Source organism: Macaca thibetana, chromosome 3 (assembly GCF_024542745.1).
Source record: "Macaca thibetana thibetana isolate TM-01 chromosome 3, ASM2454274v1, whole genome shotgun sequence".
Classification (NCBI taxonomy): Eukaryota; Metazoa; Chordata; class Mammalia; order Primates; family Cercopithecidae; genus Macaca; species Macaca thibetana.
The window spans coordinates 7052269-7076263 of NC_065580.1; the positions used below are offsets into that span (position 1 = coordinate 7052269).

The 23995-nt window shown below is 38.4% G+C and overlaps 1 protein-coding gene across 27 annotated transcripts in view; it reads left to right on the forward strand.

The window, feature by feature from the left end:
- KMT2C (lysine methyltransferase 2C) overlaps positions 1 to 23995 on the forward strand; it is a 302450-nt gene that overhangs the window by 107931 nt on the left and 170524 nt on the right. For all 27 annotated transcript variants that reach the window (XR_007724532.1, XR_007724542.1, XR_007724544.1 and 24 more), the window contains exons 4-6: positions 8347 to 8547; positions 11983 to 12131; positions 13847 to 13956. Coding sequence is in view for 1 of the 27 variants with exons in the window: in XM_050785764.1 (XP_050641721.1) it covers positions 8347 to 8547; positions 11983 to 12131; positions 13847 to 13956 (460 nt within the window). In the remaining 26 variants the exon portion in view is untranslated. The remainder of the gene's footprint in view (positions 1 to 8346; positions 8548 to 11982; positions 12132 to 13846; positions 13957 to 23995) is intronic.

Below are 23995 nucleotides of genomic sequence, written 5' to 3' on the forward strand. Positions count from 1 at the left end.
TTTCTATTCAGCTGTTTCATCTGCACCAGTTTTCTCATGTTATATTTTTCTCAGAATGTATACATTTTATCTAAAATGATTCATGATACATTTATTATTTTTTAATGTTATTTTTGATTGGCAGATCCTAATTGTGCATTTATGAGTACAGTATGATGTTTCAATTCATGAATGCAAAGTGGAATGATTGAATCAAGTAAATTAACAGATCCATTACCTTGATTACCTCTCATCTGTTATGGTGGGGCATTTGACATTTACTCTTAGGTTGGTGCACAAGTGATTGCGGTTTTTGCCATTACTTTTAATGGCAGAACCACAATCACTTTTGCATCAAACTAATAGTTATTTTAAAATATAGGTCGCCCTGCTATGTATTATATCTCAAAACCTGTTCCTCCTGTCTCAACCTTCGTATCCTTTGACCAACAACTTACCATTTCTTTCTTCCTGCCTTACTTTCTCTGAGTGTCTGGTTACCATCACTATACTACCAGTTCTATTAGTTCAGCTTTTTTAGATTGCGCATATAAGTGAGATCATGCAGTATTTGTCTTTCTGTGCCTGGCTTATTTCACTTAGCATAATATTCTCTAGATTCTTCTGAGTTGTTGCAAATGACAGGTCCCTCCCGCTTCTTTCTCTCTCTCTCTCTCTCCCCCCCCACCTTCTTTCCCTCTTTCTCCCCCCTCCCCCTCTCCCTCCCTCTTTCCTTAATCCCTCCCCTCCCCTCTTCTCCTCCCTCCCCTTCTCCTCCCCTCCCTGCCTCCCTTCCCTTCCCCTCCCCCTCTTTTTCTACCCCCCCTTCCCTCCCTCTCTTTTTTCCTTCCTTCCTTCCTTCCTTCCTTCCTTTTCTTCTTTCCTTCCTTCCTTTCTCTCTCTCTCTCTCTCTTTTTTTTCTTTGACAGGGTTTCACTCTGTCACCCAGGCTGGAGTACAGTGCCATGATCACAACTCACTGCATCTCAACTTCCTGGGCTCAAGCAATCTTCCCACCACAGCCTTCTGGGACTACAGGTGTGCGCTCACCACACCAGGCTAATTTTTTAAATTTTATGTAGAGATGGAGTCTTACTTATGTTGCCCAGGCTGGTTTTGAATATCTGGGCATGAGCAGTCCTCCAGCCTTGGCCTCCCGAAGTGCTGGGATTATAGGCATGAGCCACCATTCTCCCGCTTTTCAAGGCTGAATAGTATTCCGTTGTTTATATATACCATATTTTCTTTATCCATTCGTCTATTGATGGATACTTAGGTTGATTCCATATCTGGCTATTATAAGTAATGCTGTAGTATGCGTGGGCATGCAGATATCCTTTTGACATTTATTTCAGTTCCTTTGGATATATACCCAGAAGTGTGATTACTAGATTATATGGTAATTCGATTTTTAGTTTTTTGAGAAACCTTTTTACCATTTTCCATAATGGCTGTACTAATTGACACCCCCACAACAATGTACAGTACTTCCATTTTTTCTGTATCCTTGGTAATACTTATCTTTCCTCTTTTTATTAATAGCTACTTGAACAGGTGGTAGGTGATATATCATTGTTGTTTTAATTTTCATTTCCCTAATGAGTAGTGATACTGAGCATTTTCTCATATACCTGTTGGCCATTTGTATGTGTTCTTTTGAGAAATGTCTATTCAGCTCCTTTGCCCATTTTTTAATCAGGTTGTTTTCTTGCTGTTTAGTTGGGTTCCATATATAATTTGGATACTAAATATTGTCTCCCATTCCGTGGGTTGTCTCTTTACTTTGTTAATATTTTCATTTGCCATAAAGAGCTTTGTAGTTTAGCCTTCCCATTTGTCTATTATTGCTTTTGTTGCCTGTGCTTTCAGGGTCATATCCAAAAAGTTATTGCCCACATGGAACTTTCTCCCTATGTTTTATTCTAGTAGTTTTATAGTTTGACATCTTAAACGTAAGACTTTATTTTGAATTGATTTTTGTGTGTTATGTGAGACAAGGGTATGATTTTGTTCTTGTGCATATGGATATACAGTTTTCTCAGCGCCGTTTATTGAGGAGTCAGTTCTTTACCCATCGTGTTTTCTTGGCATCTTTGTTATAAATCAACCGAGTGTAAATGCGTGAGTTCATTCCTGTTCCATTGGTCAATGTGTCTTGTTGTTTTTTGAGCCAGGGTGGTGTCTGTGCCCAGGCGGGAGTGCACTGGTGTGATCTTGGCTCTCTGCAACCTCTGCCTCCTGAGCTGAAGCCATCCACCCACGTGAGCCTCCTGAGTACCTGGGACTACAGGTGTTCACTATCACCCCTGGCTTGTTTTTGTATTTTTAGTAGAAATGGGATTTCACCATGTTGCCCAGGCTGGTTTCAAACTCCTGGGCTCAAGCAGTCTGCCTGCCTTAGCCTACACAAGTGCTGGGATTACAAGTGTGAACCACCATGCCTGTGCAGATGTGTGTTTTTTTCCTTTTTTTTTTTAAATGCCAGTACCATACTATTTTGGTTACAATCATTTTGTAATGTTTTGAAATCAGACAGTGTGATGCATCCATCATTGTTCTTTTTGCTCAAGGTGGTTTCGGCTGTTTGATGTCTTCTGTTCTTCCATATGAATTTAAGGATAATTTATTTCTGTGAAAATTGACATTGGAATTTTGATAGATATTGCATTGAATCTGTAGATCGCTTTGGGTATGGACAGTTAGTTTCACAGTATTAATTCTTCCAGTCCATGAACATAGATATCTTTCCATTTCTTTGTATTTTCTTAAATTTCTTTTGTGAGTTTTATAGTTTTCAGTATACAGGTATTTTACCTCCCTGGTTGAAATTACACCTAAGTATTTAATTTTTTTGTTGCTATTATAAATGGGATTGTATTAATTTTCTTTTAGGATCGTTTGCTGTTAGTATATAGAAATGCTACTGATTTTTGTATATTTACTTTATATCCTGCTACTTTATCAAATTTGTTTATTAGTTCTAACAGTTTTTTGGTGGAGTCTTTAGGGTTTTGCATATGTAAGATCATGCCGTTAGCAAATAAAGACAGTTTCACTTCTTCCTTTCCTGCTGGGATCCCTTATATCTTTCTCTTGATCATATTGCTCTTGCTAGGACTTACAGTAATATATTGAAATTTTTATTTCAGTATTTTATATTTTATATCAATTTTATATTGTTTTTCATTATGATTTTATTTCAGATATTGGGATTTCCATTTTAAGTGAAAGATTCTTAAACAATATCTTTTCTAGTTTCCAAATATTTGGATTTTTTTTTTCTTGAAAGGGAGTCTTGCTCTGTTGCCCAGGCTATGCAGTGGTGCGATCTTGGCTCACTGGAACCACTGCCTCCTAGGTTCAAGCGATTCTCCTGCCTCAGCCTCCCGAGTAGCTGGGACTACAGGCGTGCACCACCACACCCAGCTAATTTTTGTATTTTCAGTAAAGATGGTGTTTCGCCATGTTGGTCAGGCTGGTCTCAAACTCCCGACCTCAGGTGATCCACCTGCCTTAGCCTCCCAAAGTGTCAGAATTACAGTCATGAGCCACTGCATCTGGCTGGAAAATTTTAAGTTATCCATTTATTATCCATTTTTAGTTTTACTGCATTATTGTCAGAGAATATTGCCTGCATGATATTGGTCACTTGCTATGTATCATGTACTCTTTTATGGCCTACTATGTAATCCACTCTTGAAATATTTTAATATACTTGAAAAGAATGTGAACTTTTAGTTGTAGATAGAACTGAATATAGTATCTCAAACTAATTTATTATGCTCAGGTAATTAATAAATAATGAACAGTAAAGATGTTCAATACTTAATTTTTATCAGTTTGATGTAGTATTTTCTGAGAAAAATAATTAAAATCTTCCAGTGTTGTTGATCTTTTTTTCTTAATCTTCGAGTTTTGTTAGTACAGGTTGAGTATCTCTTACCCAAAATGCTTGGGACAGGCCAGGCGCAGTGGGTTCATGCCTGTAATTCCAGCACTTTAGGTGGCCAAGGCAGGTGGATCACCTGAGGCCAGGAGTTTGAGACCAGCCTGGCCACCATGGCAAAACTCCGTCTCTACTAAAAATACAAAAATTAGTTAGATGTTATGGTGTGTGCCTGTATTCCCTGCTACTTGGGAGGCTGAGGCAGGAGAATTGCTTGAATCCAGGAGGTGGAGGTTACAGTGAACCTAGACCGTACCATTGCACTCCAGCCTGGATGACAGAGTGAGACTCCATCTAAAAAAAAAAAACCGAAAACAAAATGTTTGGGACCAGATGTGTTTTGGATTTTAGATTTTTTTGGATTTTGGAATATTTGCACATACATAGTGAGTTATTTTGGGGATGGGAGACATTTATGAATATGAAATTCATTTATGTTTCGTATATGCCTTATACACATAGCCTGAAGGTAATTTTATAGAATATTTAAGTAATTTTATGCTTGAAACAGAGTTTATATTAAGTACTTAGATGTGAAATTTTCTACTTGTGATACCATGTTGGTGCTTAAAAAGTTTTGAATTTTGGAGCAGTTCAGATTTTGGATTTTCAGATTAGAGATGCTTAACCATCTCTTTCAGATTAGAGATTCATTTTGAGGCCTGTTGGTCTGAGTATATAGTTATGATGGATATCTGTTATACTGCTATTGATCATTTTGTTAGTGCATAACATCGTTTTCATCTCTAATGCTGTGTTTTCTTTTTGACTTAACTTTCATTTTGTCTGATAAAATTATTGCCACTCAAACTTCCTTTTGGTTTATGTTTGCCTGGTATCTTTTTACGTCCTTTCCCATCAATATTTTTGTCCTTGTTTTATGTGTCTCTTGTGTTTATACTTCCAACATTTTTTGCACCTTTTTTTTTTTTTTTTTGGAGACAGAATCTTGCTCTGTCACCCAGGCTGGCGGGCAGTGGCGTGATCTCGGCTCACTGCAACCTCCACCTCCCTGGTTCAAGCAATTCCCCTTCCTCAGCCTCTCGAGTAGCTGGGATTACAGGCGTGCACCACCATGCCTGGCTAAGTTTTTTGTATTTGCACCCAGCCGCAATCAATTTTTTTTTTTTTTTTTGAGACGGAGTCTGGCTCTGTCGTCCGGGCTGGAGTACAGTGGCGCGATCTCAGCTCACTGCAAGCTCCGCCTCCCGGGTTTACACCATTCTCCTGCGTCAGCCTCCCGAGTAGCTGGAACTACATACAGGTGCCCGCCACCTCGCCTGGCTAGTTTTTTGTATTTTTTTAGTAGAGACGGGGTTTTACCGTGTTAGCCAGGACGGTCTCGATCTCCTGACCTCGTGATCCGCCCATCTTGGCCTCCCAAAGTGCTGGGATTATAGGCTTGAGCCACCGTGCCCGGCCGCCGCAACCAATTTTTAGATCTAATTTTAATCTATTCTCAAAAATGGTCTTTTAATTGTTGGTTTTGGTTTACATTATTGTAATGGCTAGTAAGATTTTGTATGCTATTTTAGAAAATGTTTTTCAGTTGCTGTATACATGTGTTTTCTTTATTATTATTATTTTTTTGAGATGGAGTCTTGCTCTTTCGTCTAGGCTGGAGTGCTGTGACACGATTCTCAGTTCATTGCAACCTCCGCCTCCTGGGTTCAAGCGATTCTCCTGCCTCAGCCTCCTGAGTAGCTTGGATTACGGGCGCCTGCCACCACGCCTGACTAATTTTTATATTTTTGGTAGAGATGGGATTTCACCATGTTGGCCAGGCTGGTCTTGAATTCCTGACCTGTGATCTGCCCAGCTAAGCCTCCCAAAGTGCTGGAATTACAGATGTGAGCCACTCTGCCCGGCCTTTTTTTTTTTTTTTTTTTTAATAAATACAGACAAGGTCTCACTATGCTGCCCAGGCTGGTCTCAAAATCCTGGGGTCAAGCAGTCCTCCTGCCTTGACCTCCCAAAGCACTGGGGTTACAGTGTGAGCCACTGTTCCTGGCTGAGTTGCTGTATATATGTTTTTCTTTCTTGGTTGTGTGTGAGCACCTAATGAGGTACATGGAGAGGAGGCTTTGTGTGGGTTAGAATTCCCCTGTCTGTGGTCACAGGTGTTAACATAGTCTCACTGTGTTTCACACTTGGCTTCTAGCAATTTCTTAAAAACTTTTACTGAATTCTTATTACCCTGCTTGTGTGATATTCACTGGCCTCTTCCTGAGAGGTACTTTTGTCTCATTTCTTTATGGAAGTGTCTTTCATCTGATGGTGAGTTGGTTGCCCTGTGATTTCTGCCCTCTGATGGGTTTCAGAATAGTAAATTTGCAGATTCTCTGGTTGGATTATGTTGTGTGGTTGGGCACAATGTTGTCTGGAGCTTTCTACAGCCAGACCAAAAGCTAGAAATTTCCTTTGACCTTGTATTAAAAAAAGTCAACAATAAATTACTCTGAGGTGTTTGACCTCCCTTACTTCATACAACCTTTTCTAATTCTGTAATAATTTAAGTACTTCTCTAAAAGTATTTTCATTTTTGGATCTGTTGTGTGGCAAAATTTCTGATGTCTTCTAAGCCAGAGAGTAATTTTATTATACCTTCACATTTAAGCGATAGTTTTGAATATAAAATTGAAGGCTAAGGTATTTTTCTGCAATAGCTTTAAAATGTTGTTCCATTTTCTAATCAGGGCTGTTACAATCAATGTTGATAAGGCTAATGTCAACCTGATTGTTGCTTCTCATGTGTAGTGTTTCTAGGGGAAGAAACAAACCAGAAATGGGATATGGTGAAATAAATGTAAGCTTAATAGTCAGTGAAAATTACAAATAAGAGTATAGTAAGATACTGGCAAAGCATATGGTGGTGGTCTCTTTTTGGCAAGAAGAAATTTTCTTTTTCAACTTGACTTGATTTTTTTTTTTTGAAATTAGATTACATTTAATTTGTGCATATGTGTATGTCTCAGTACCAGCAGACAACATAATTTATCGTGAACTTGAAGTAGGTAATTTATTAGAAAAACAAAAGCTAATTTTGATAAAATTAGTTGAGAGTCCAATATGAACTAAAGCTAAGTTTTAAAAGATCACCTCAAAAGGCTGTTGGTTAGTTCTGTCACCTGGTAATGCAAGATATGTAAGATCATGGGGTAAATACCGTAGAGGTAACTTTAATGCCCAGAAGAAGGATTTGGGTATAGCAGCAGTAAATATCTTGTGAAGTGTAAATATAATCAAGAGGAAGCAGTCCTTTAATTTCATTCTTTCTAAAATCTCTTAGTAAGTGTATATTCCATTATGTATATTGTTTGTTGTCTCTTAATTTTTTAATGTTTTCACTTTTTTTAAATTAATAGACTTAGAGCAGTTTTAGGTTTACACAAAAATTGAGCTAATTCTCCCAACTCCACCCCCGGCAGTTTCCCTCATGATTAGTATTGCGTGCTGTGTTACAGTTGATAAACCAATATAGATACATTATTTTTAACTACAGTCCATAGTTTACATTAGGGCTCAGTATCTGTCATTATAGTGTCATATAAAATGGTTTCACTGGCCTAAAAAAATCCCCTTTGCTCCTAATCCCTTTCTTCCCTCCTATTCAGCTCTTCTGCTTCCCCAAAAATCTCCTACCACTCAACCCAGGAACTATTTAAGTTTATATTTTTATATCTCCCCGTGTGTATGCATGTGTGTGGTATATATATATCATGCATAATGAACGTTCCATCAAGTGGTTAAATAAAACTGTCACCATATGCTTTACAGAGCTGTCATGCAGTTGGGTGGCTACTAAACTCTACCTTCTTTCCCATTTTTAGCTTGCATTTTTTTTTTTTTTTTCCCTGAGACAGTCTTGCTCTGTCACCCAGGCTGGAGTGCAGTGATTCGATCTCAGCTTACTGCAACCTCCACCTCCCGGATGCAAGTGAGGTGCTTTAGCCATCCGAGTAGCTGGGATTACAGGGTGTGCCACCACACCCAGCTAATTTTTGTATTTTTAGTAGAGATGGGATTTCACCACAGTGGGCAGGCTGGTCTCGATCTTCGGCCTCCCAGAGTGCTGGGATTACAGGCATGAGCCACTGTGCCTGGCCCCCATCTTTAGCTTTCTTACTTGGATTTTTTCCTAGTCAAATATGAAAGAAAATAACTTTTCTAAGTACTGACTAGAATTTTTTGGATTTGATATGTGTACCACTTTTAAAAATGCTATGGAAAAGTAGAATTCCAAATTTATTAAACTTAATTGTTCTTATGGGTAATCACTGAATAGACTGTAGAAAATAGATTGAAAAGCTTAGCTTGCACTTTAGACATAATTTAAAAGCACAAGTATCTGTGGTTGTCACTTAAAGTAGTTGAATAAAGCTACTTTTCTTCTTCTCTGACTTACATTTCATTTTTACTAGTGAACAGCTCTGCGCTTTTTGTTACTGTGGGGAAAAAAGTTCCTTAGGACAAGGAGACTTAAAACAGTTCAGAGTAACGCCTGGATTTATCTTGCCATGGAGAAACCAACCTTCTAACAAGAAGGACATTGATGACAACAGCAATGGAACCTATGAGAAAATGCAAAACTCAGCACCACGAAAACAAAGAGGACAGAGAAAGTAAGCAGTTTTGAATTTAAATTGTTGGAATAGATTAAGACTGCATATAATTTATTTCCATTATAATGTTTATAAATTTTCAAATGGGGTTGTTCTTGTTGAACAGTGTCTCATGTTTTCCACATTTATGGGATACTCTGATTCACCATTAACCCAATTAATCCAACAAACTGTCCTTTTCACAAATTTTTCTTATTATTTTAAAAAAAGTTTATCTTAATTGTATATGAAATCGGTGTGATCACAAAACTAAACTTTTGGAAGAAAACTTCAAAAAACGTAACACAAGCTGAGAGGGAGGGAGTTCATGGAATTTATAAATGGAAAGAAGATATTAATAAAACAGATCAATGAAGTCCTTCTTTTGTTTCTCTAAATAAGCTTTTAATTGTAAGAATCTAACAATACAATAGCAAATCCAGAATTGGTTTTCATTGCTCATGTCTTTTGTGTCATTCATTCATTGATCCATTCAATCATTTAATTAATTTAATTTATATATATGTTTGTGTGCTTCAGAAAATGTTGCACTGTCCTATACATTCTTCCTTCCCTCTCCCTCCCCTGCCTTCCTTCCCAGAAGATGCTTTTTTCTTTTTTAAGGATTTTTTTTTTTTTGTAATTATATATGTATGTCTGTATTCACGGGCACATTGTAATTACCTGAAGCTCTTGTCTAATATATTTTAAAATATTTTGTATAGTTGCGTTTAAAGACCATATTAATACGGAGACTTGGCTGTGCTGGTTAAGGGAGTAGAAGTTTCTGTAGTTGATGAGAATGTGTAAAAATTAATTTAGCTTGCAAAGCTAACAGACTCTGCCTCTTGAGGGTGATGATGTAATCACTCAAGTGCTGATCTGGCTTATATCCAAATTTAAGTACTAAATCATTGTTGTGTTGTACTTACTTGATCGGCTCCTTGTTTTGAACTGCTGCCAGTGCCTTGAAGACCTGAAGTAGGAAATGAAACAAAAAAAGAGGGAGGATCTTTTAAAGGAATTTAAGGTGCAACAGTTTAAGGAAGCTTAGAAGTACTATATTTGGAGAGTTGTGATGCTTTGGAGGCTATAGCCTTATCTTTAGTTATCAATAGAGTACACGCATCTTAATAAAACAATCAGAAGGCCAGCAAACTTATTAGTATTAGCAAACTTAACGGACTGAATCAGGCTGTATCTTATATCCTCATGTTCTGCCTTAAATAATGGCAATTATATAAAATCCTGTCTTGAGAAATAGGTTTCATTTCCTTGTTTTAAAAGTGAAATTAATTTTTAGTGAAAAATTCTCATGAGCTCAGATAATAATATAAAAATAGCCTTTGTTAAATGAAAGTCTTTATATATACTTAGTGCTTACCAACTTAATAAGTAATGATAACATGCCAGTTAATGAAGTACACTTAAAAATTTGGCATCATTTAAGGGTAGGCAATTAATTTAGCTTGGTAATTATTTCAAATATTTACAAAATGTATGTTACTAATGAAGTTTAAATAGCGAATTTAAAAAACAGTTTCACAAAGGAGATTTTGAAAATGTCTTTCCTCTCATTTTCACTATCTAAAAAAATCAGGATTTTTTTTTTCAAACTCTTTGTTTTATAACTTAGAATTTTGTGGGGTATGCATTTCAGCTGATTCCTCTTGATATCTCTTTCTTTTTTTTTTTTTGAGACGGAGTCTTGCTCTGTCACCCAGGCTGGAGTGCAGTGGCCGGATCTCAGCTCACTGCAAGCTCCGCCTCCCGGGTTTACGCCATTCTCCTGCCTCAGCCTCCCGAGTAGCTGGGACTACAGGCGCCCACCACCTCGCCCGGCTAGTTTTTTGTATTTTTTAGTAGAGACGGGGTTTCACCGTGTTAGCCAGGATGGTCTCGATCTCCTGACCTCGTGATCCGCCCCGATATCTTTTTCTAAGCTGGGCTGCTGTCATCCTTAGTGTTGACACTGATATCTTACTGATATGGTATATACATACAAACCAGTCTCAAAACTTAAAGGTTGAATTTGATTAAGCTGCTGGTTAGGACCTGATTCGTAATAAATTAGTCATTCTCTTGGTTTTTTTACACCCCTTTCCCTCATCAAATACTAGTGCAAAACAGTATGTTAAAACAACACTTAGTGATTATAGATGAACTGTTTTTTTTTTTTTTTTCCAATAAAATAACAATGATTTGTAATAGAGAATATATTTGTAGGAATAGAGATTATACTTATAGGAAAGAATTTGTTCTCATTTTACTGTGGGCATTTATTAAAATGAGAATTTAGAGTTAGCATAGCATGCTAAACCTTTTTTAAAAAAGTCTATGCATTTCTAATGCTGAACATAAAAACATTACTGGTTATTTTTATATGGTTTGATATTTAAATGTACTTATTGAAATATGTTAATACTTTTTTTCTTTCAATGATTCCAGGTATAAAAATGTTTAGTACCCTGGTCATTGTGCTGATTTTCTCTTAATAGGAATCATGATAAATATCCAGCATACAGAAGTGCAGTGAGTTATGATCTATATTCAATAGTGATTTAATCCAGAATTATGATCAGGTTAAATACTATGGTATTAGGAGAAGATTTAAGTTTTAGTGGTAGTCATCTGATTACACATATTTAATATTAAGTACAATAGCCATTTTTATTTATTTAATGGTCTTAAATAATACCTAAAGTGTTAGAGCTTGAAAGCCTGAAATCTCCCATATGTTGTTTACTTTATTCAATGTTCTTTTTTTAGACTATAGTTTTTGCTGTTATACTATCTTCCTTATTCTACATACCTTTGGTAGCTATTTTCTTTTTTGCTTTTTACTTTCAATTTGTGATGTACAGTCTTGATTGAGAGTACTTGCAACGTCATGCCACAGACCAGCTGTTGAGATTTGTTGACGGGATCATAAGAAAGCTACAGCTGATACATTCCATTCCTCCTGCCTCTGTTTTCACACTCTGTAGTGGGTTTTCATTTTCCCTGGAAAATATCCTTTCTTTACATAGTTAACTGCCACCTCTGTTGTGGCAGTCCTCAGTCAAGATACAGCAAACTAAACATTTCTGATTTGATCAAGTTTGTTTTGTAAGCATTTAAGTAAAGCGAAAGGAAATACTCATGTGTTAAATACAATTCCTGACTAGGATATGAGAGTTGGTTTTAAAAACTTTATATTATGGAATGGAAAAACAAATCTAATACTTCCCTATGGGTTTGGAGACTCTTTTGCTTAGTTGTTACTTATATAATATGGCAACCCAGTTTAATATTATACCATGGATAATACTAACAGATGAATTCTAAAAGTTGGTTTATGACAGTTAATGCCTGATAAATTAAAATTGATTTGGCAGTACATTGCATTTAAACAGTTAAAAATGAAACAATTTTCTGCTTGTTTTCACTTTCACAGCTATTTTATTTTATTTTCAGAGAACGATCTCCTCAGCAGAATATAGTATCTTGTGTAAGTGTAAGCACCCAGACAGCTTCAGATGATCAGGCTGGTAAACTGTGGGATGAACTCAGTCTGGTTGGGCTTCCAGATGCCATTGATGTCCAAGCCTTATTTGATTCTACAGGTATGGGCATGTTTTCAATAATAACTGCCTCTTAATTCTGGAAGCATTTTAATTTTAATGCATTATTAATGTCCTCAATAATAAATACCTTTCATCTAGAAATAATTAGAATCATACTATAAGAAATAATTATTAAATATGCCTGGTTAGGTAAAATAAATTGTCTAATAAGGTTTATCTAATTTGTTTAAAATCTGTACAGTATCACCACCAGACAGGATGCTTTTTAAAATACTTGTATTCTTGTGTAGATAGCAGTGCCATGGAGATCTGACAATTGAGGAAAAGGAATATTTTAAAGGGGAAAATTTTAAAGTGAGAACTTGGGGAATGTGGCATTCTGAGTCTGTTTTATTTGGGCATGAATGAAAATAGGTCTTAGCCAGGTAGATTATCTTATTATATCAGTATTATAACTCAGCACTCATGATATGGTGCTACTGGAATTTAAAGTGCATCTCATTTTATAGTTGAACTGCAGATTGACTGATAGTGGTTCAAGTGTTATGTGGTGGATAATTTAAAGTCTCAAGCGTTAATAATCATTGATATGTGCTCTCACTGTGGGATGAGGGAAGTAGAGGTGTATGTGCAGTTTATTTTCTATACATATCCTTTGTATATCACCGTAACAGAGTACTAAATAATATTTTGTTTTAAAGATACCAGAAACATACCAAATACATATATAATATTTAAATAAAATGACTAAAAACTAATTTTGTTTGTTGAAGAAATAATCACTAATTCAGTGATTCTTCAGATGAGCATCATAATAACCAGACGGCTTGTTAAAACACAGATTGCTGGCAGGGAACGGTGGCTCACAGCTGTAATCCCAGCACTTTGGCAGGCTGAGGAAGGTGGATTGCTTGAACTCAGGAGTTCAAGACCAGCCTGGGCAACATCGTGAAACCCTCTCTCTACAAAAAATGAAAAAATTCGTTGGATCTGGAGGCATGTGCCTGTAGTCCTGGCTATTTGGCAAGGCTGAGGCAGGAGGATTGCTTGAACCCTGGAGGTTGAGGCTGCAGTGAGCTGTGTTCATGCCACTGAACTTCAGTCTGGGTGACAAAGTGAGACCCTGTCTCAAAACCAAAACCAAAAAAAAAAAAAAAAAAAAAAAAAAAAAGAACCAAACACAGATTGCTGGGCCTCACTGCAGGAGTTTTTGATTCAGTAGATTTCAGTTGTGAGCTGCACGTCTTCATTTTTTTGATTTTAATTTTGAGATGGAGTCTTGCTCTGTTGCACAGGCTGGAGTGCAGTGGCGTGATCTCAGCTCACTGCAACCTCTGTCCCCTGGGTTCAAGTGATTCTCGTGCCTCAGCTTCCTGAGTAGCTGGGATTATAGGCATGCGCCACCATGCCCAGCTAATTTGTAGAGACAGGGTTTTGCCATGTTAGCCAGGCTGGTTTCAAGCTCCCCCGGCTCAAGAGATCCACCAGCTTTGGCCTCCCAAAGTGCTGAGATTACAGGAGCGAGCCACTGTGCCCAGACAGATTCTGTATTTCTAAGATGTTCTCAGGTTGATATTGATATTGGCACTCAGTGGTTGGTCCACATTTTTAGGAGGGCCACTTTACTGGTATCACAAATATAGGATGCCATTGTATATTTACATATTACAGTTGATTTTGAAGTTTTATGTCTTTATTAGCTTTAATATTTTTAATGTTTGCTCATTTGCTCCTTTTTGTTTTTCCCATTTTAGGCACTTGTTGGGCTCATCACCGTTGTGTGGAGTGGTCACTAGGAGTATGCCAGATGGAAGAACCATTGTCAGTGAACGTGGACAAAGCTGTTGTCTCAGGGAGCACAGAAGTAAGTAGCCAAAGCAAATACTTAAATCATAGTTTTATAACATTCACTTTAATCAGAAGTTCACTTGAAAGAATTATTAAATGATTGCTGTAGTGTAAAAGCTCCCAAAATAGGAAATTATTAATTTTTATTAAGAGTAATTTTAGGCTGGGTACGGTGGCTCACACCTGTAATCCTAGCACTTTGGGAGGCTGAGGCGGGTGGATCACTTGAGGTCAGGAGTTCAAGACGAGCCTGGCCAACATGGTAAAACCCCTTCTCTACCAAGAATACAAAAATTAGCTGGGCATGGTAGCAGTCGCCTGTAATCCCAGCTACTTGGGATGCTGAGGCAGGAGAATTGCTTGAACCTGGGAGGGGGAGGTTGCAGGTAGCCAAGATCGCACCATTGCACTCCAGCCTGGGTGACAGAGCGAGATGCTGTTTAAAAAAAAAAAAAAAAAGTTATTTCATGCAAAAATTAGCTGAGCATGCTGGTGCACATGTGTAGTCCCAGCAACTTGGGGTGCTGAGGTGGGAGGATTGCTTGAGTCCAGTAGATTGAGGTTGCAGTGAGCCATGATTGCACCACTGCACTCCAGCCTGGGTGCTGGAGTGAGACCCTGCCTTAAAAAAAAAAAAATTAATTTGTGTAAGCCATTGGAGTGTAGTATGTTATTCAGTGAACTTGAATCTTTTAAAATAAGTAGTTTACATTTAAATTAGAAATGAAAATTTTAGAAATGAAAAATTTGAACTATGCTTATAATTCATGTGGTTACTTTTTAAGACAAAACTATTTGATAATAATTTAAAATGAGAGAAAATATTTGAAAAGATTTGAAGGTCAGTAGTCCATAATGTGGACTACCTTTGTTTGATGTTTTAAAAAGTGATTAAAGATTTTTTTTTGTCCGGTTGGCAGTTCAGTTTATCTTCATTGCATTGTATCAAATATGTGCATAGTGTTCCATTTTTCAGAGCTTTTCGTGTGATTTTCATGTAATTTTGAAACTATATATATTTTGAAACAAATACAAATTCAATAGCTACCTCCCATTTATAAAGACAGCAAACTCTATGAAGTAATACTGCTTTGCTGTCTACAAATTTCTTTTTCTTTTTTCTTAAAATGTAGAGATGGGGTCTCACCATGTTGCCCAGGCTGGTCTCAAACTCCTGGGCCCAAGGGATCCTCTCTTCTCTCCTTGGCCTCCTAAAGTGTTAGGATTTTAGATGTGAGCCGCTGTGCTTGGCCTTCCCTTTTTTTTTTTTTTTTTTTTTTTTTTTGGAGAGGAGTTTTGTTCTATTGCCCAGGCTGGAATACAGTAGCATGATCTCAGCTCACTGCAACCTCTGCTTCCCTGGTTCAAGCGATTCTGCTACCTCAGCCTCCTGAGTGGATGGGATTATAGGCTTGTGCCACCAACCTGGCTAATTTTTGTATATTTAGTAGAAATGGGGTTTCACCATGTTGGCCAGGCTGATCTTGAACTCCTGACCTCAGGTGATCTGCCCACCTCGGCCTCCTGACGTGCTGGGATTACAGGTATAAGCCACTGCGCCCGGCACTTTTGGTTTTTAACAGTTTTTTTGGGAGAAGTGAGACAGCCCTTCCAGTGAAACATTAAAACTGGAAATTTTGACCTTAGAAACTATGTGGGCTTTAATAGATAGAACATAGGCAAAGCTTTCAAAAGTATAGTTGAGACAAGGACTTAACATTCAAGTAATAGTTCAATCATTAGAACATTAGCTTTCCTCGGATTATCAAAACGACCTGATTTACATAGATGAGTAACCATCACCTCAAGAGTAGTGAAGTCAGAGTGCTTGTTTTGGAAATTTTACATTAAAGTGTATATGTCATCAAATTTTGAACAGTTTAATGCATAATAGTATTTTCCCCAGCCTGAGCATTCTTAGAGGCTGGATTAAGACAATGATATTTCAGTGAAAACCATCTCTTTTATGAATTACTTCACAAAAGTAATTTTTATTTTGGGCTATTTTGTGACAGTGAAAAGTATTACAGGGAAGGTAACAAAGGCTAAATGAGCTTTTTGGTGGTGGATTGGAAATAGAGGAATCAATATAAACTCATAGTATTTGATACTTAGTACAGAAATGTAGGTGTAGGTAGTTGTCTGAGTTTGTATGTATACATACATTTCCTACCTCTGTTTGCTGGGAAGGTAGTTAAAAGAAAACTTGCCTCACTCTGTCCCTTTTGGACAGAAGTTACCATTTTTGTTCTTCCTGATTAATAATTAAATTGTATTTAGAGATGAAGGCTGTATCCTACCACTAGCAGAGGAATTACAAGGCCTTAGGAGACATTGCATCCCTTCTGACTTTGTTTAGGCATTGGTATTTGGTGGGCCTAAGCAAGTTAAATGCAGATTGAGTACTTGGAGTAGGTAGACCGTGTGGGGATTAGAAGGGACCTAGTGGTAACTCTGTCAAACCTTTACTTCTCCGCTAGATTCAATCACTCAAAACTCACAGGAGGGTCAGTTTTGTATTGCCATTTGTACTGGTTTTTGTTGTTTTGTCCTTCAATTCCCCTCCCCTCCCCTCCCCTCCCCTCCCCTCCCCTCCCTTCCCCTCCCTTCCCCTCTCCTCTCCCCTCCCACCCTCCCTCCCTTCCTCTCTCCCTCCCTCCCTCTCTCCCTCTTCTTTCCTTCCCCTTCCTCCCTTCCTCCCTTCCTCCCTTCCTCCCTTCCTCCCTTCCTCCCTTCCTCCCTTCCTTCCTCTCCTCTCCTCTCCTCTCCTCTCCTCTCCTCTCCTCTCCTCTCCTCTCTCCTCTCCTCTCCTCTCCTCTCCTCTCCTCTCCTCCCCTCCCCTCTCCTCTCCTCTCCTTTTCCTCCCTCCCTCCCTCCTCCCTCCCTCCCTCCCTCCCTCCCTCCCTCTTCTTTCCTTCCTTCCTTCCTCTTCTTTCCGCCCTTATTTCCAGGGTCTCACCCTGTCGTCCAGGCTGGAGAGCAGTGGCGTGATCACAGCTCATTGGCAACCTTGGCCTCCCAGGCTCAAACGATCCTTCCCCCAGCCTCCCAAATAGCTGGGACCACAGGCATGCGCCGCCTTGCCTAGCTAGTTTTTAAATTTTTTGCAGAGACTAGGTTCTGCTGTGTTGTCCAGGCTAGTCTCGATCTCCTGAGCTCAAGCAATCCTCCCACCTTATCCTCCGGAAGTGCTGGGATTGCAGGCGTGTGCCACCACGCCTGGCTTTTGTTCATTATTCTTCGTTATCAAATAGGCACAAGATGGACCGGTTAGTTAGAACTTTGTCTCAAGAAAGGAAGACTTGTCTCACTGGCAAAAATTCAAACATAAAACAACACATTTGTTGACAAGGCTGTGGGGAAACGTACTCTCATTCTTTGCTGCTGCGGATGCAAATTGGTACACGTCTTTTGGAGGGAAATTTGGTGATACCTAACAAACTATGTATGCATTTACCTCTCAATTATTCTAGGAATCTATCCTGAATATGCCTCTAACAATACAAATTATGTATTATTAAATGTTATTAATTATAGTATTATTTAATTTGTGAAATACTGGAAACAAACTAAATGCCCACACAGAGGAGAATGGTTGAATAAGCTGTTACATCCATACATCCATATAATGGAGTGCCATGCAGATAAATCAGAAACTAGAGATTGGTTACCTATAGGGAGTGGGAGGGAGAAGAAGGGAATGGAAATCTGTGTAGCATGGATGAAATGTGAGTGGCACTTCTCAGAATATATTTGTTAGTATAACTCTAATTCTTAGAACCATAGGATTATTTTACATGCTTCTATGCAGTTGCCACGAACTAGGATGTGGGGGACCAAATAAGCAATTACCACCAACCCAGATGCAGGAGAACCCAAAAAGGAATAGTAAAATTCACATAGAATTGGATAGGGAAGGAAAGAACTCACCTAAGTAACTGTAGAAAATGGTGTCTTGAGACAAAAAGAAGTGTATAGTCATGGTCATGCTGTAGTGTTGAAATGAGATCAGAAGTATGAATATAAACTCATGGTTTTTAATATTTACACAGACATACAGAAATATAGATGTGTGCATATGTATGAGTTAATTTGAATATGTATATTTCCTGCTTCTATCCCCTGAGAGGGCATAGAAATGGCACACCACAGTAGCATTGAGAATGCCTAGTGCTTAGATCTTGGTCTCTAACCATTGTTCTTCAATGAAAGGAACCAGGGCTCCTTGAGAAGTAGTTCCTTACAGGACTGATGCAGAGAAAATATAAGGTAAGCCTAGATCATCTTGTGGTGCCAGAAAGTAACAAAGTGCTTAAAAAGATGGAAACCTGTTTAGCACGGCAGCCAACCTGAAGGAGCTCCTAAGAACTGGACCAATTTTAGCAACCACAAAAATAATGATAATATTGCATTTTCATCCATAGAATAAGTACACAAGTCCATACTGATGTAAATAAATATAGATTGTCCAGTCACGTCACTGCTGTACTTAACACTGTTTTTCAGTGACTTCCCAATTTATTCTGAGGAAAAAAAAAACAGATTCTTTACTAACCTGTAAGGCTCTACATGATCTTCACCACGCCTCACATGTACTTCTCAGACATCTTTCACTATAACTGTTCATTTACTTCCTTAAGCCACACTGACCTCGTTGGTCTTACTCAAGTACGCAGACGCAGGTCCACCTCAGGGCCTTTCATAATGCATGAGTTGTCCCCTCATATCCTTTATGTATTTATTCAAGCGTGACTTTACAGTGAGGCCTTTGCTAGGCTTCCTGTCAAAGATTCCAAATGCCTTCTCTTCCCGTAATACCTGCTTTTTTGTTTTCTTTTTCGTACTTATCACCTCTGACAGAGTGTATATTCACTTAATAATCTTACTTATTGTTCATCTCCCTCTTGCTAGTATAGTAGTGCCATTTGGATAGGGTTTTTTTCTGTTTTGGTTATTCCTCAGTAAATATTTGTAGACTAATTGATAGCACTGAAGATCATTCATGGAATCATTCATAGGCAGCAAATAAGTTTGAAGTACCCAAAAGTGTTACTGGAGGTTATCAATGTGGCTAATTACATGAAAGTTTATATACTTAATCTCTAAATAGAGCAAATCTTTACAGTTCTACAGAAATGATTGGGAAGGAGGAGCCAAGGAAAATTTCTGCTATCACAAAAGTTTCCCTAGGGGCGATATAGCTATTGAACTTAGAAGACATTTATATTTTGCCAAAAGGTAGATGTTCTAAATTTGCTGACCTTGGCTAGGTGCGGTGGCTCCCACCTATAATTCCCACCTCCCATGTTGGCAGGCCAAGATGGGAGGATTTCTTGAGCCCAGGAGTTTGAGACCAGCCTGGGCAACATAGTGAGATTTCATCTCTATTAAAATAAAAAATAAAAAATTAAATTTGCTGATCTTTCTTATATTGACATGTAGCTGAGTATATTCTGATACCTAGCTCTATTTTCAAAGAAAACAAACACTTAACCTGCCCCTTCAAGATAAAGTTGACATTTTAACATTGAGAATGCAGTGACTTTTCAAAGAAACATGTCCTGGGGGGTTGAACATTTCGAAAACAGATGTTTTGAACTATTTATGTTGATATTTTATTGTCAGAAATAGTGAAGGTTGTAAAAACAAAACAAAAAACTCATGTTTGTCATCTTAAAAAACTTGAACATGGAATTTTCTGATTTGTTTAAAATATTCTAAAGAGCTCTGGTTTGTTTTAAGCCCACTTATTAAAAATTCAGTATTTTTATTAGGGTGAAATTTTATTTGCTTCAATTTTGATAATTTTGGTTGAGATTCAAAAATGATTGTGGAAATCATGTACTACTTCTAATTAGATTATTTTACTTTTGGGGAGAACCTGTTTTTTAAAACCTATGAGAGCCATGGAAACTAGATATTAAAATAAACCCAAGTTAGAATTAGGCTTTTTAATATAAGAAAATGGAAAGGAATGAGATACTATAAAGCTCAGATGAGGGGTTGCAGTACTTCGTAAATTTTTTGGTTGTGCACATCTTTTAGCAAGAAATGTTTGAGTATGCAGCTTTATTATACATTCTCAGTGGAATATGTATGTCTTCTGTTTTTTTTTGGGAGACATGGTCTCCCTCTGTCTCCTAGGCTGGAGTGCAGTGGTGCAGTATCAGTTCACTGCAGCCTCTGCCTCCTGGGCCCAAGTGATCCTCCCACCACTCAGCCTCCCAAGTAGCTGAGATCATAGGCATGCACCACCACGCCTGGCTAATTTTTGTGTTTTTAGTAAAGACAGCGTTTTGTCATGTTGGCCAGGCTGGTCTTGAACTCCTGGCCTGAAGTGATCTGCCTGCCTTGGCCTCCCCAAGTGCTGGGATTATAGGCATGAGCCACCATACGCAGCCATGCGTATCTCCTTTATGTAACTTAACAACATTGGCAACGTTTGTTTGTGTGAGTTTTTTCTTCTGTCTCCATTTGTGTATGTGAGTCTTTTTCTATGGATTTTTCCCACCATGGCTGTAAGCACCATGAGCATGAGGAAAATAGCTGTTTTGCTTTATAATATTTTCTCTGGTGCCTAGCAAAGTACCTGGAACACAAGAGAGTCACTAATGGGATAAATACATGCATTAATGGGTTTTGTCAATGAAGGGCAAAATTTAGTGCATTAGCTTGAATGAGGAGGTAGGTCCTACTGGCCTCTATTGGGTAGACGTCAGGGCTGCCACTAAACATTCTACAATATACAGGACGGCCTCCCGCACCAAAAACTACACAGCTTAAAATGTCGATAGTGCTGAGGTTGAAAAATCCTGGTTTAACGATATTATTCCTGTGTTAATATATTTAAAATAATTTCCTCAGTTGTTACATGGCATTTTTATCATGCAATTTCATTTTTTTCTGAAATATACCTCAGATTGTTTTTAGTTTTTCCAGGGGAAATTTTATTCATCTTTTACTAGAGAAAAGAATATGGCAAACAGTGAATCTGTGTTTCAGGAAGGCTAACGGTGTTTTTCTTTTAATTTCCCTTTTGAAGCTCTCGGGGTGCTACCAACATCTTGGAAATATGGATAATTTGAGTATTACTGAGGGAATAGTTTCATTCTACATGCTACAAATGTTTAATCATTTTATTTATCTAAAGCTCATTTCTTGGCCAGGCGCAGTGGCTCATGCCTGTAATCCCAGCACTTTGGGAGGCTGAGGCGGGTGGATCACCTGAGGTCAGGAGTTCGACAGCAGCCTAGCCAACATGGCAAAACCCTGTCTCTACTAAAAAAATATAAAAATTAACCAGATGTGGTGGTACACACCTGTAATCCCAGCTACTTGGGAGGCTGAGGCAGGAGAATTGCTTGAACCCAGGAGGTGGCACTGCACTCCATCCTGGGCAACAAAGCAGGACTCCTTCTATAAATCAATCAATCCATCCATCAATCAATCTCCTTTCTTTTGTATTCCCAGTACTGCCCCCCAAAAGGAAGTAGTCCATAAACCCCCAACATACATTTCTGTTTTCTTAACTAGTTCTGAATAAAATATTCAGTGTTGGCTGGGCACGTGGCTCATGCCTGTAATCCTAGCACTTTGGGAGGCTGAGGCAAGCGGATCACTTGAGGTCAGGAGTTTGAAACCAGCCTGGCCAATGTGGTGAAACCCTATCTCTACTAAAAATACAAAAACTAGCTTGCTGTGTTGGCATGCACCTGCAATCCCAGCTACTCGAGAGGCTGAGGCAGGAGAATCTCTTGAATCCTGGAGGCAGAGGTTGCAGTGAGCTGAGATCATTATATTGCACTCCGGCCTAAGACTCTGTCTCCAAAAAAAAAAAAAAAAGTTTTACTCTTAAAATAAGACATATAAAAAGTACTTCTGTTGTCTCCCCTCTTAGAATTGGTAATCTCTTCCTTCTCCACACTCATCCCCTGCTGTAATTCTGTATTAAAATTTCATTGTATTTTGTGCCAGATGTCTTTGTGTAAAACCAACTTAGTTCTGTGAGAAGAGTTGTATGTTTTTAATATTTTTGTTCTTTTTGTAGACTGCAGAAACAAAAATAGCTTTCCTATAGTAAGGTGGCAATTTACATTAAGAATGTAGATAAGCAAATTTAAACTTTTAAATGTAATTTGTCTAAAAAAATGGAAGAACAGTATATAGTAAAAGTCTCTCCTCCAACCAATGGAAAGCACTTTTATGTAAGATCTTTTAAGTGACTGACTTGGATCTTTACGTAAGGTAATTTGCTATATCTATTTTATAAATAGTGTTATTTAATACTGTTTTATTTTCTGTAGAATCCTAGTGTTTTTCCATGTAAATTAAAAAAAAAATTCTTAAAGTATGTATCCCTTGTTTTCCCCTATAGTTGTTTGTTTTTACTTCTGTTTTTAAGAGATAGCATCTCAGTTGTCTAAGCTGAGTGCAGTAATATGATCATGGCTTACTGCAACCTCGACTTCTTAGGCTCAAGCAGTCCTCCTGCCTCAGCCTCTGGAGTAGCTGGGACCACAGATGCATGCCACCACACCTGGCTAACTTTTCTTTTCTTTTTTATGTTTTTGAGACAGAGTCTCACACTGTCACCAGGCTGGAATGCAGTGGCGTGATCTTGGCTAACTGCAACCTCTGCCTCCTGGGTTCAAGTGATTACGCTGCCTCAGCCTTCCAAGTAGCTGGGATTACAGGTGCCCGCCACCACGTTCAGCTAATTTTTTGTATTTTTTTAGTAGAGATGGGGTTTCAACATGTTGTCCAGGCTGGTCTCAAACTCCTGACCTTGTGATTTGCCCACTTTGGTCTCCCAAAGTGGTGGGATTACAGGTGTGAGCCACCACACTTGGCCAACTTTTCTTTCTTTCTTTTTTTTTTTTTTTTTAAAAGAGACAGGGTCTTGCTCTGTTGTCCAGGTTGCTCTCAATTCCTGAGCCTAAGCAATTCTTCCACCTGGGATGCCAAAGTGCTAGTATTATAGGCGTGAGCCACTGCGCCTAGCTCTTTATAGGTTTTTTCTTTGTTTTGAGATGGAATTTCGCTCCGTCACCAGGCTGGAGTGCAGTGGCACGATATCGGCTCACTGCAACCTCCACCTCCCTGGTTCAAGTGACTCTCCTGCCTCAGACTCCTGGAAGTAGCTGGGACTACAGGCGTGTGCCACCACACCCAGCTAATTTTTGTAATTTTAGTAGAGATGGGGTTTCACCATGTTGGCCATGATGGTCTCAATCTCTTGACCTCATGATCCACCCACCTCGGCCTCCCAAAGTGCTGGCATTACAAGCGTGAGCCACTGTGCCCGGCCAGCCCTTTATAGTTTAAGAGGAAGGATAAACCTTAAGAGATCACAACCCTATATTTGTGTCAGGGGTCCACAAGACTGCCTCCATGTTTGGAGATTTGCTAGAAGGACTCATGGGATCAGCTTAGAGTTGTAATGGCTAAGATTTATTACTGTAACATAGTATGGATATATAGTAGAAAGATCTCAATGGAAAAAAACACTGACAGAGTCTGGAAAAATTCATGTACAGGCTTCCTTATGTGCTGTGCCTTCCATAAGGATCACACAGATTACCTTCTTTCCCCTTAATGAAAATACAGCAACATATGTGACTGCCGAAGAAACTCACAGTTTTTATCTAGGCTGGTCATGTAGGTATACTCTCTGCCTAGCATGTGTGAAATTTCCAGTCTCATAAAAAGAATAGGATAAGCCACATTATTTCCATAGTCTAGGTACAGTAAACCATGATTATCAGATAGGGAACCCTCCTGAAAATCAAGTTCTCAGAAGCCAGCCTAGGACCAACTGTGCAAACACACAGACCCTCCTTCACAGGATAATATAATAGTCTCAGATCTGCTTTGTTAATTTTTGTTTGCATAGAGTTTTATAATATAATTGGAAGGTGTCTCAAATGCTACATATTTCTGTCTAATGGGCTATAGTATGAGTGTTGTATAGTATATAACATTAAATTATTCTCCATTATAGGCAGGCTGTGGTAAGTGTTCTAATGTTTATACAAAAGAACTTTGTAGCTTTGAGC